This window comes from Anoplopoma fimbria, chromosome 21, assembly GCF_027596085.1.
Source record: "Anoplopoma fimbria isolate UVic2021 breed Golden Eagle Sablefish chromosome 21, Afim_UVic_2022, whole genome shotgun sequence".
In the NCBI taxonomy this organism is placed as follows: domain Eukaryota; kingdom Metazoa; phylum Chordata; class Actinopteri; order Perciformes; family Anoplopomatidae; genus Anoplopoma; species Anoplopoma fimbria.
Genome location: NC_072469.1, coordinates 19714007 through 19727644, shown reverse-complemented (window position 1 = coordinate 19727644; position 13638 = coordinate 19714007). Strand labels below are relative to the sequence as shown.

Below are 13638 nucleotides of genomic sequence, written 5' to 3'. Positions count from 1 at the left end.
TGGACAGGATGTGGCTGGGTGGGTGTTGTCTTTTAATGTCCTTGAGCTCACTGATGCTAGGTAAATGGGTACCAATGATGCTCTGGGTTGTTTTAATCACCCGCTGTAGAGCTCTCCTGTCCTGGGCCGTGCACATCCCATGCCAGCTTGTAATGTTTTAAGTCAGGAGCTTTCTGTTGCTCCTCTGTAAAAGTAAAAAAAAAAAAGGGCTTGGCCCAGGGAATAGAGTGGTGATGAACATGTCAGGTTGTTTGGGATGCTGATTGGGCGGCTGTGGCGTAGTGGAGAGCAAGGTAGTTCTCCAATCAGAGGGTCGGTGGTTCGATACCCGGCTTCGGCAGTCGATGTGTCCTTGGGCAAGACACTTAACCCCAAGTTGCTCCTGAAGGCTTGCCATCGGTGTGGACTGGATGTTACATGAATGTTAGTTAGAGTCTGATGGTGGCACCTTGATGGTAGCCTGTCATCAGTGTGTGAATGGGTGAATGATATGTAATATACTACTGACTGTAAGTCGCTTTGGATAAAAGCGTCTGCTAAATGACTGTAATGTAATGTAATGTAATGATTCCCAGGAGCTTAACAATGTTAATCCACCTCAGCACTACTGATGTAGACAGGCATGCATGTTGGAATAAAAAAGATTAGGGCAAACATTACATTACATTACATTACAGTCATTTAGCAGACGCTTTTATCCAAAGCGACTTACAGGAAGTGTATTCAACATAGGTATTCAAGAGAACTACTAGTCACCAGAAGTCATAAGTGCATCTCCTTTCTTAAACAAGCATCTCAAAGCATAAACCAGAGAAAAAGTATAGTGCAGAGGCAAATTACTACGAAAGAAGAAACAAGCAAACAAACAAGAACAATATTTAAGAAAACAATGGAGTTTGATCGAAATGAACAAGGCAGACGATATAAGGTCAGACAAACCTGACACTGTAGGTCCTACAGTGTCAGGTTTGTCTGACCTTATATCTAACTCCTACAGGTTTGTCTGACCTTATTTAACTCCTACAGTGTAGGAGTTAAATAAGTCCAGATGATGGCAGCAAAGCAAAACTACGGATGCCGGCTGTGGTTAAAACTCAGAGAAGAAGACAACCTACCACGCATGCGCACTACGAAGCGAAAGCATCAACAACGTCAACAACACATCGTGAGCGGTGTCAAACTAACGTCAGTAACCTTCAGTGTTAGAAACGGAATGGGATATATTTTTGAAGAATGCTGTTAGTGCCAATAGGAGAGACTTGAAACAACTCTTTAAACAAGAAACGGAAGAAGAGAGAAGTGAAACCTTTACACTTTTTTGGACTCCAAATAGTTGACAGACGACGCAGCTTGCTTCCTGTCGCAATGTAAGAGCTGGTAAAGGACAGGTGAAGCACAGGTGGGAGGTAAACAACCCACAGGAGCCAGTGTGTGTGTGTGTGTGTGTGTGTTTTCTACATGCAGGATGTCGCTGAGTTCAGGTGGTTGGACTCAAACCCCCGGTCACACACCGGACCACCCCCCCGCCGCCTCCTCCTCTTCCTCCTCCTCCTCCTCCTCCCTCCCCTGTCACTATGGGTGCCAGACCGTCCTCATGTCGGTTCGGGTGTCGGTGTCCCATTCTGGTATTCGGCCGCTGTGCCTCCCCGGAGCGGCCGATGAGTCACTCCGCCTGCAGCTCAGCATGGACCAGGGGAAATCCGGGGAATTCCGGCTGTCGCTCCAGGACGGCAACGGGACCGGCCGGAGTGTGGTGAGTTCACTGGAGAGAGAGGTGCTGGGGCTTAGAATAGTGAAAATCATAAGATACTACACTTTGGTGTAGCATAACTTTCTGTTCTTCTTTATTGATAATTCAGGGATTATCCCAGATAAAAGAGATATTTTTCTTGTTGATATAAAATAACAATAAATTCATCAAACTAGTGAATAAGTGTGGTACCCACTTATTCACTAGTACCACATCTCATGTTTTGTAAGCTGGGAGAGTTGAATTCTCTTATGCTGAATTACCTCATATTTTGTAATTACACAGGTAATTGGTGTGACTCTTCCTTAAATGTTGAATGTGACTCTTCAGTCACGTGACACTAACCCTACGTTTTATTAAGATCCACCGGTAGCCACATCCACAGAGATCAGTCATGTACTTTCAAATCTAAAGTTTTTAGGGATTTTTTGGGATAATTTGAAATTTGGTGTTTGTTGAAACTCTTAGATGTAACTCTATGATATGGTTTGGTGGAGTTAGTGGTGCGTTTTTTTTAAAGGGGGAAACACGAGAATTGAACAAAAATGTGTCCACAGGGTGACTTATTACATTACATTACATTACATTACAGTCATTGTTGGAATAGATATGACTCAATACTCCACAGTGCGAGGACTGAGTGTGTGGGAATATGGTGAAATGAAACTTAAATTAATGAGGAGCACCTAGAGCAGTGGTTTCTAAATTTGAATGGCTTTTTACATTACATTACATTACAGTTATTTAGCAGACGCTTTTATCCAAAGCGACTTGCATTGCAGGTCTGCAGGCTGTAGTCATGTTGCCTTGCAAAGAGGTGTCCACTCAGCCAGTGATTACACTTTATTTCTATAGCACTTTTCAAAACCAGAGCTATATGGTTCTTCACATTTGCACATAAAATACATTACATTACATTACATTACAGTCATTTAGCAGACGCTTTTATCCAAAGCGACTTACAGGAAGTGTATTCAACATAGGAGTTAGAGTTGCTATTTGCCAGAGTCAAATCATAAGATACTGCACTTTGGTGTAGCATAACTTTCTGTTCTTCTTTATTGATAATTCAGGGACCCCTCAGATTTAGTTTCTGACGCCTTGAGGGGTCCCGATAAACTCAGGTTAGAAAACACTGACAGTGTGTCTGGAGTCTGAGGATGAACAATGCTCTTACTAGAAAATGATAATAGACTAAATACAGAGCCTTTATTTTTTGTCAGTTATCTTAATTATTTAAAAAGTGTTATTATACAGCTACTCTCAGTTCCAGTGTATTAGGTAAACCAAGCTAAAACGTATGCAGGGTAATGCAACAGTTCTCCAATAAGTCCTTGATAATTTGAAATTTGGTGTTTGTTGAAACTCTTAGATGTAACTCTATGATATGGTTTGGTGGAGTTAGTGGTGTGTTTTTTTAAAGGGGGAAACACGGAATTGAACAAAAATGTGTCCACAGGGTGACTTGTTACATTACATTACATTACAGTCATTGTTGGAATAGATATGACTCAATACTCCACAGTGCGAGGACTGAGTGTGTGGGAATATGGTGAAATGAAACTTAAATTAATGAGGAGCACCTAGAGCAGGTTTCAGTTTGGTTTTTAATCCAAACCATGAATGGGTCTGCAGGCTGGAGTCATGTTGCCTACAAAGAGGTGTCCACTTGATTACATTTATTTCTACATTACAGAGCTATATGGTTACATTTGCACATAAAATACATTTTTACATTACATTACATTACAAAGCAGACTTTTAAACTTACAGGAAGTGTATTCAACATAGGAGTTAGAGTTGCTATTTGCCAGAGTCAAATCATAAGATACTGCACTTTGGTGTAGCATAACTTTCTGTTCTTCTTTATTGATAATTCAGGGACCCCTCAGATTTAGTTTCTGACGCCTTGGAGGGGTCCCGATCCTCAGGTTAGAAAACACTGACAGTGTGTCTGGAGTCTGAGGATGAACAATGCTCTTACTAGAAAATGCAAAGAAAGTGTCACATAATAGACTAAATACAGAGCCTTTATTTTTTGTCAGTTATCTTAATTATTTAAAAAGTGTTATTATACAGCTACTCTCAGTTCCAGTGTATTAGGTAAACCAAGCTAAAACGTATGCAGGGTAATGCAACAGTTCTCCAATAAGTCCTACATTCATCAAATTGATAATTTGAAATTTGGTGTTTGTTGAAACTCTTAGATGTAACTCTATGATATGGTTTGGTGGAGTTAGTTGTGCTGCTGATTTGCATCCCATTACACTGAGAGGTGTAAAAAACGAGTCCACACTCAGCTAGGGAAAGTTCCATGCAAGACCTTTTTTGTTTTTCATTTATTGGATTTTCTTAAGCAAATGTCTTCATTTACACAATATATTTTTTTTTGTTTGATATTTTCTTTGCCACATACTGTAATACTGCATCTATATTTAATGTTGCTACAATATAATGGAATGTTAAATTATGTTTTTACCAAATGAAGTGCACACATGCAGTGACCTATGATTCATTTTCCCTTCCCAATTCTTCCTACCTCATCTCCTTTTTTCTTACTCCCCGTTCCTCCTTTCCCAGACCATCGCTGAGTTTGATTTGAGGACAGTCAAATATGAGGTGAAGTCACCAAAGTGCCACGAGCTGAGTTTGGTCGCGCCTCCACATGAACGCATCAGCTTCAACTTCCGCTGTGAGCAGGAGGCCCAGGAGTGGGCTACGGTGTTGACTTCCTCACTAAGAGAAGCACACAGAGGTCAGTCGCCCTTCTTGCCAAATACTCACTGTTCTTACACATAACAACCAAAGCAAGGAGGTGGGGGAAATGTAGATATGTCATACCTTGTAACAGGAACCTTTGAGCCTTTTCAAACCTATACAGTACAATGGGCAGTACACAATCCCTGTTGTGTGTGATTTGGTAGAATTCATTTGCCCTTTAGTGAACTTAATTGATCTTACGGAATCAAACTGGTTATGTATTTTTTGAACAAAGGAGCTTTTCACTGCTTTGTTCAATGCGTGTTAACATAATTTCCGTTAATCTCAGCCACTATAACCAAGATTCATATTATGGCTTCAGGGGGAATTTCAATCAATTGGTCCATGCTTACTTACATAATATGCCCTTGTTTACTCACTTACATGCATTTGAGTTATAAATTACAAGGGAAAAAAAGATCAAATAATATAAAAAGCTGTTGTTATTGTGGAATTTAAACAACTGTGTTATGGGTGACTTTTTAAGTTAGCAACAGTGGCTGTATCACAATCTCAGGCCCATATTCTTCAACTGACTTAGCATACAATGATTAATAACCATCCAAGATCAGAACTAAGTATTCATCCTTGTTTTTTATGTTCCTGACTGTTGCACTAGAATGTGTCTCTGGTGTTTTTTTTCATGGGTTTTCTTTCTTTATTAAAATGCTTTGCTCTGGTATTCCACATTTCGCAGTCGCCCCTCAGGATAACGATCCACAGCGCCTCCTAGATGGTCTCCATCGTCAGAACACCTTGGCCTTGCAACGAACAGGTGTGAATGCTGAACATCTTCCTTTCAATATGGATTAATATTTAATTATTTTTTAGATGTGATGTAACTAATTCCCTGATTCCCTCACTCGTTTTTAATCATTCATTCATTCATTGAATCATTATAGCCCTCTAGTGGCTGTTTGGAGGTATGGCAACATCCTCTGGACACACTTGCCCATATGTTCACCTGTGTGGGCTTGTCTGTGTTTCCTTGCGTGTGTGTGTGCGTCCATTTGTAGAGGATACCTGCATAGATCTGACCCGAGCCATAGAGGCAGGAGACATGCAGTCTGCTTCTGACTTTGCTGCCAGACTCGCCCTACAACATGCCACACTCAAGATTCAGCCCTCTGCCGGAGACTACGAAGACACTGAAATCCAGTAGGAGCCTCGCCAATATTAATAATAGTTTCAAAAGCATGATGGATAGTCAATAAATGTTACGTTTTATATTTCAAAATGTGATATAAAGTAGATCATGAGACACAGTTTTGACAAACAATGTTGCTAATGTCTTGTGTTTCATTTTATCTAACAGCTTGGCTGTTGCAGTTGAGGATTCTTCTTCGTCCTGTACCGTCACTGTGAAAGTTTCCCCGCATATGAACACCGCAGCACTAAAACAGCAGGTTAGTCTGAGGAATGCTTCTCTTCTTCATTTGTGTCCCGAAAGAATCATGTTGATTTTATTTATATAGCTCAAAACCACGAATCACATTTTCCTAAAATAAACCACTATCAGTCTATCGAAAAGATTAATATTTCTATCTCACTGTCTTTCTTTTCTCCTTCTTTGGTTTTCTACCACCTCAGATGTTTCTTGAGCATGGCTTTCACCCGCGGGTGCAGCGCTGGGTGATTGGCCAGTGTCTGTGCACCGACCAGCGCTCTCTGGCCTCATATGGGGTTCGTCAGGACGGAGACACGGCCTTCTTGTACCTCCTGTCAGCCCGTCATGCTCGCTTGTCCCTCCAAGTCCTCCAGCAGGACCAGGAGAGTGCCCTCCTCCTCAATCCTCCATCCCTGTCTTTCCCCACTCCCCCCCTCGCTGCTACCTCTGCAAATGGCCCCTCATCCCTGGACCGGAGGCCTTACTCCACCCTGCCTCCTAGGCTCCGTACCAGCAGCAACACTGGTGAGTGAGAGCATTAGCGTCTGGCTTTGTGACCGGTATCAGATCAGATTTTCTTTAACTTCTCAATGTCGTTTCGCCCAAATGAGCTTATACCTGCTTATTTATTGCATTAGACATCCATCCATCTAATATCAGTAACCGTTTATCCTGTACACAGTCGCGAGGGAGGCTGGATCCCACACGATTTGAAATTGGGCTAAGGCAGGGTACAGCCTGGACAGGTCGCCAGACTATCGCAGGGCGTTTATTAGACAGTAACACAATAAAGGACTGATACACGGGTGCCCAACGAATGGTATAATATGTATAATGTGTTTCTTATCACCATTAATGCCCATGAAAAACCCACTGGTGCATTTTTTCCTCAGTTTCTTGAAATACTACCTCTTATAGTAGCAGGAGGAAGAAGTAGCCTGAAAATATTTCAATTTTAGTTTATAAAATATTTATGACCTGAGCTATTTAGAGCAGCTACGCAACTCAAAGCAAAAGCCTTGCTTTACAATACACTGTGTAAGAAAAAATCTGATGCTGCAACAATACCAGAAGATATCATCTTGGTACTGCAACCCCACTGAAAGGGGGAACTTTGCATTAAAACTACAATGAGTCCAATGTATTGTTAAAACCCATATACTCTTCTAGCATGACAATATAAAGCCACGGTCTTTCAAATTGTTTAAAAGTAGTGTAATTCTACCAAAACTGAATGTATATATTCTGAATAATAGTGGAATATTTTGTGCATGTGTATGTAGTATTTGACAGTGCAGTGTTATTTCTTTTAGACCTATTTCTAATGGATTAAAAAAAATCAATAAACCAAAGAAGGTCAGTAGAACAGATTCTTTCTCCCTAAGACAATCAATTGTTTTGGTGTAGAAGGGTTTTCACTTGCATACAGCACATAAATCAAGGTTACATACATAGAGGCACTAATCATCCATAAACCTAATGGATGCACATATCGTCACTGGTTGCTTATAAGTTTTTATTTTACTTTTCTTTTTTTTCAATCAATGTTTCAGGTGGGTCAGAGAGAGCAAACATCAACGAGATCAGAGATCTCATCAACCTGGAGATGCCTCAACTCAATGAAGCACTGAGCCCCAACACAGCCTCCAACCAGGTAGTAGACAACAGTAATGGTGGTTTAATTAGAGTCTTTATTCACACATTTATGTCATATATGTTATTCACACAAAATATGTCATAAGAAAAGTAATCTTTTATAAGGCAGAACTTGCATGTAGTGCTTTCTCTCGTGTTAATACATACTCTTAACCGACTATTCTGTGCCTTAGGGTTGGTCGTGCCCTTCTTGCACTTTCATTAACAAACCAACACGGCCGGGCTGTGAGATCTGCAGTACAAACCGCCCGGACAGCTACGTCATCCCTGGGGGATACCGACCAGATGCACTGGAACTCAGACGGATCCAGCAGGAGAAGGAGGCTATCAGACAGTACCAGCAGGTATAAAAAAACTCACTCACACCTGCACCACCGAGCAGACCATGCACCCAAAGTCTAACATATACAATCATACTCCTGTTTGTACATTCTTTCAGTAAAACCTTAGTGTTACGTCCCGTTTGGTAGCATTAAACAGAAGGGTTCAACAAAAAGCCTGGGTCAATTACTATTTAGTAAATAAGCAGACAGGCAACACAGAGCTCCAAATATGACAAAATACTCAGGAGGGGGGAGTATGAAATTGATTCAAAATTGACATTTGAGTTCAAATTTGCAGGCCCTCCAAGGTTGACTCTCTTCTCTTCTGTCTCTGTTTTTTTGAAGGAGAAAGGGAGAAGAGAGGTGCTGAGGAGTGCTGGGGCTCAAAACAACTCCCTCCTGTATAACCTGGACCAGGACCACTGAACACACACAGACAAGAGCACACACACACTCCATGTTTATTTATGTATCTTTAAAGACATTTTGAACTTGTAGCATCATTTCCGTTGCACTCATCAGACACTTACTTTTAGATCACATAACAATTAATCATGTACCAGCCTATGTCTATACATGTGATTGAAATGAAAGTATGTGGTTCAGTTATATCTACCATGAAGTTGAATGTGGGTTAAAGAGCTCATTTAAGATATACAAATACCACCAATGCCTATTTAAGGATTATTTTAGCCTAATATCGGTAAAATAAGTAAACCAGGTGGTGGCTCAGGTGCATTACTGGCCCCAGTGTGCTACATGTTCATGGAATTTAACAGTAACTGTATGAACTATTGTTTTCATATTTTATAAAAATGTCGCAACTGTGTGCTGGTGAAGAGTAGTACTGGAGTGTTACTGGATTTTAGAGCCCAATGTTGACATTTGAGAGTTAAAATTGTTGTTTTTGTCACATAAACACATGTTTTGGCCCTGGAGCCTGTATCACAAAGTTAGCTTAACTTGGTCTGAATCTCTAGGGGTTACCTCGCTTTACTCCTTATAATCTCTTGTGTCCCTGTCTGGGTCCTGTAGGAATGTTAACTCTTAACTTCTTGTAAGCTGGTCATGGGTCAGGCTGTTTACAGGTGTTTGTCTACCTGCAATGGGGCTTAGTGAAGCCCAAAGATATCTGGCTAACCCACTGACCTCGTTTAGTGGTACAAGCCACTGGCAAATAGATTGGTCAAGTCTAGTGAAAAGGTCATGAAAGAAGGTGACTTAAGATGATAATCATGATCACTGTTGACTTTCAGCAATAAGTGTTTTTTTTAATGAACTCCCAAAGAGCAGAGTATGCCATTAAGTTGAATGTATTAACCTGATTGTTCCTTTTGCACTGTTAATTGTATATACTCTGTGAATCAGATTGAAATAAAATGTTTATACACAATGTTTGTGTGTTCATCTGTAAATTAGCCTACAATACTTCAATTGTCTGCATTGCCACTGTGATAAAATCTGAAGGGAAATAGTTTACAGATCATTGGTTTAACCCTCTCAACAACACCACCCCTTGTGCCAGGCAAGGGAAGCGGAGCGCAGGGAGAATTTTGCCCGGCTGGTGATGATTGACGGCCAGGACCTGCTGCCTAACCCAGAGCCTGTGGACTGTAGGATCTGCTACGTTGACCTGAAGCCTGGAGAGGGGGTCCTGCTGAGGGAGTGTCTCCACTGCTTCTGCAGGTAAGATTCAGGAGGAGGGGGATTAAAAAAAACAAAGAGTATAGATGTATCACAAGTTCAAATGTAGTGTCTTACCAAGAGAAAGAGAAAGGGTCTGCTGATGGGATGAGTTATACATTAAAGTTATTTTAGCTTGATTAAATATCACTGGATTTTCTCTCTGTGTCTGTATGTTTGTCTGAACAGAGAGTGCTTACGTTCAGTCATCATGCTGAGTGAGGAGCCAGAGGTGGCCTGTCCATACAGAGATGACACATATTCCTGTGCCTGCTCCCTGCAGGAGAGGGAGATCAGGGCTGTGAGTTACACCACGTATTTGCTCTCTTACAGAAGATACAGTGTCTTAATAGCTGGCATATAAGCAGGTAGTATTATCACAAAGCATCCGAATATGTAAATCAAACTTGCTTTACATTTTGTTTTTATTAATCAAGAAACACTCCTTTTATTCAAACACTGTCGATACCAGCCAAGAAGCTGGAGCTACTGCTCTGCTACTTGATTTCAGACCAGACTTTGACCCCTTTCCCCGCAGACCGATTTCAGCATCTTCAGCTAATATGAAGCAAGAGTTAGCCAACCTCCAAATCTGCTAAATGTTAAACAATAACATGTGGTCCAACCAGGCCTGCTGAAGACATGCAATGGTTTGAATGCCTCCGTTTGAAGAGGCAGAGGTGTAGTTGAAAAGTACAACAAGGGCTTTGAAATTCCAGCTGGACATACAGTATTTGCCTTGAAAAAAAACTACATGTACACATCATTCATCACACAAAACGCATACATTGTATACTACACGTGACTTGAGTTAAAAGTACAATGGCAACCGTGCTCCTCTTCAGAATTCAAAACATTTCATTGCTGTTGTGTTCACCTTAATAAGTGTTCACCAATTATAACTTGTCAGTAGTATTATTAGGGTTCACTAGTCCTCAGTGATTTATTTCCCTTTCTCCTGTTCAGTTGGTTCCAGCAGAGGAGTATGAGCGCTGGCTGCAGAGAGGTCTGTCAGTGGCAGAGTCTCGATGTGAGGGCAGCTACCACTGTGCCACCCCAGACTGTCTGGGCTGGTGTGTGTACGAGGACACGGTCAATGTTTTCCACTGCCCCGTCTGCAGGAAACACAACTGCCTGATTTGCAAGGTATGAAGTATATACAGTATAAACACACAAATGATACAGTATTTGATCATTTACTCTCATAGTTTCTAGGAAATTGTCTTGGTGTACTAAAACACATGAGATTGTGCATTAAATGTTAATATGAATAAAGGCAAAACTATGGTAGAAATTGGGGTAAAGATTATGAGATAATTAACAGCAACCCGTTCTTTGAAATCGACCCAAGAGTCACATGTTTTTAATTGGTCTTGTCCCCTCAAGCTACCTTCTGTTTAAAGACAGAAGTGTTTCTATCTTTATACATCAGAGACTTTTTTTTTCTGTCCCTGTTAACATTTTTCTTCTCTGCTCAGGCTATCCACGAGGGAATGAACTGTAAGCAGTACCAGGATGATCTTGCAGCCCGCGCCATAAATGACTCTGCTGCCAGGAGGACAACACATCTGCTCAAGGCAAGCTGAATACACTTGAGCATTTGTGTAGCAGTAAAAGGGAAAGATAGACCTCGTCTAAGCTGTTTATCACTGTTTTTGGAACTGCTATTGCTTTAGCAGTATTAGATGAATGTATCAATGTCATAGCCAATCCATGTCTAAGTGCAGAGATTATGCTATCACTTATAGGTAGATTGGCTTTGTGTTTTATGTGCTTATAGAACAAATGAACACTGACACTCATTTTCTGTCTCATAGACTCTTGTGCAGTCAGGTGAGGCAATGCTCTGTCCCCAGTGTGGCATCATTGTGCAGAAGAGAGATGGATGTGATTGGCTGCGCTGCACTGTATGTCACACTGAGATCTGCTGGGTAACAAGAGGACCCCGCTGGGGACCTAAGGTAAGAAATGCTTCCCTGCTTTCCTCATGGCACCCTCAGGATTTGTAAATATGATTTATAAGATACACTGTGGTGGTGGTCTACATGGATGGAAGTCTGATTCATAAACCTTGGGTTGATAGTCTCTCAAAGGAATAAATATCTGTTCATTGTCATAAAGGCAACATGTCATTAAGCTAAAATACAGCCAAAAGGTTTCATTTAAGTAAGTTAAAGGTTTGATAACTGTTATTTTGATCCTTTCCAAGGGTCCTGGAGACACCAGCGGAGGATGTCGCTGCAACATCGACAATCAGAAATGCCATCCTAAATGCCAAAACTGCCACTGAGAATCTCAAGAGCAGTCAGACTGTAGAAGGGAATGAAATAATTTACATAAAATAAACTATCCTCTTGAAAAAAAGAGGATTAAGGTGATTTTAAAAAGTATATTTAGGTCAAACTTGGGGATTGTTTTATACAATTTATCCTCCTTGTTATAACTGGAAACATTCTCAATTTCCTCTCAGCAAATTTCTAACCATCACTTGTTTCCCTCGGCTTTTCAGTGCAGTCAGAATAACAAATTATACGTTGACTTGAACAAGTCAGCATTTAGTATTTAAATTAAATTATCAGTTCTGACTGTTGTGTCAATATGGTTGTTTACAAGTATGCAGGGAAATAAATTTTACTTTACAATGATTGCACTGCAAAAATCGCAATACAGGTGTGTTGTTTTCTGTTTTTGCTAGTTACATACCAGATTGCAAGTGGCCTTATTCTTGTGCACAAAAGCTGTTGCAGGATGTTTATGATGATGTTTTCTGTTGAACTTTACAAAATCGATGTTGTGTTCTTGATATGCAATTTTCTGCATAGAGAAAGCTCGAACAAGTGTATGAAGTTATATATGTTTGTTTTTTTCTTGTGCCTGTGTGATAGTCTGACTGCATGTATACCTTACCTACCAAAGATGTTTGAAATGTGTCAATGCATTAACTCACATGCTTCTGTATTTGACAAGCGGAGCAGAGGTCACTGAGGTACTGCTCACCAGCTGTGTAGGAGAGTGTATTGATTAATAGTCAAATGTAAATTTGCAATACTTGAATACTTTCTGTGAAGGCACATGTAAACACATTTTGTCTAAAAGCTAATATTCCTGTTAAGGAGCTCATGATGCATACGGTGATATTAGCCTGCATACTTAACAGCTTTTTTTGTTTTGAGAAAGCTTTGTATCTATTGTACCATTTTTCTAATTCATCTTTGCATGAATTTGTTATCCTAATTCCTAAGTGGAAATCAATCATGTACTCTGCACCACCTTAACCAGGTTATGAACACGTAAGGCTCACCAACTGCACTCTGTTACACACAAGACTTTTCCCTCGACTACACTACTGCCCTGCACTGACAAGCCACGAATAAGTCTTCACTGTTACTTGTGTTAGAATATCAGCTCTGTGTTGCTGATGTACAGTTGTGCCTTAATTATCAATAAAAACCCTTTAACCTCACAAACTTCTTTCTTCTTTTCTTTATTTAGATGCAAAAACTTCAAAGCCAACAAAAAAAAATAATTAAAGATTGTTTTATCCATAAGGATTCTTGATTACTGACATGTAGAATGACAACGTTGCATAAAATGGAAATAATCACGTAAAGTATAAGTACCTCGAATTTGTACAGAAGTAGAGTACTGTGTACTTAGAGTTTAGGCTACTTTATTCTTAGGCCTATACCAATTTTTTTTATTTAAATCCAATGTATGTTACTGGTTGTCAATTGTTTAAATCTGGTTCTGTTTTCTCTCACGTCTCCCTCCTTGTGTTTATTTTAAGACATTGGTCATATGAGAGGACAGCTCGTTTCCCATGTCATTATCAATATGTCCTGCCAGCACGTAGGCGTGGAGGCATAGGGAGGTCTAATTCATTCTAACAGCAGTCTGTTGCAATTATTGTTTTCGTAGTAACTTGCCTCTGCACTATACTTTTGCTCTGGTTTATGCTTTAAGATGCTTGTTTAAGAAAGGAGATGCACTTATGACTTCTGGTGACTAGTAGTTCTCTTGAATACCTATGTTGAATACACTTATTGTAAGTCGCTTTGGATAAAAGCGTCTGCTAAATG

At 40.3% G+C, this 13638-nt stretch overlaps 1 protein-coding gene across 1 annotated transcript; it reads left to right on the top strand.

Moving 5' to 3' along the window:
- The first annotated feature begins 1082 nt into the window (after positions 1–1082).
- On the top strand, positions 1083–13016 carry shrprbck1r (sharpin and rbck1 related). The gene is made up of 14 exons (XM_054623267.1): positions 1083–1753; positions 4331–4505; positions 5208–5285; positions 5527–5668; positions 5826–5916; positions 6101–6422; positions 7451–7551; positions 7727–7897; positions 9402–9562; positions 9749–9860; positions 10526–10705; positions 11038–11136; positions 11377–11520; positions 11769–13016. The coding sequence occupies exons 1-14, from the start codon at positions 1466–1468 to the stop codon at positions 11847–11849; spliced, it is 2145 nt and encodes a 714-aa protein (XP_054479242.1). The 5' UTR covers positions 1083–1465; the 3' UTR covers positions 11850–13016.
- The last annotated feature ends 622 nt before the right edge of the window (positions 13017–13638 follow it).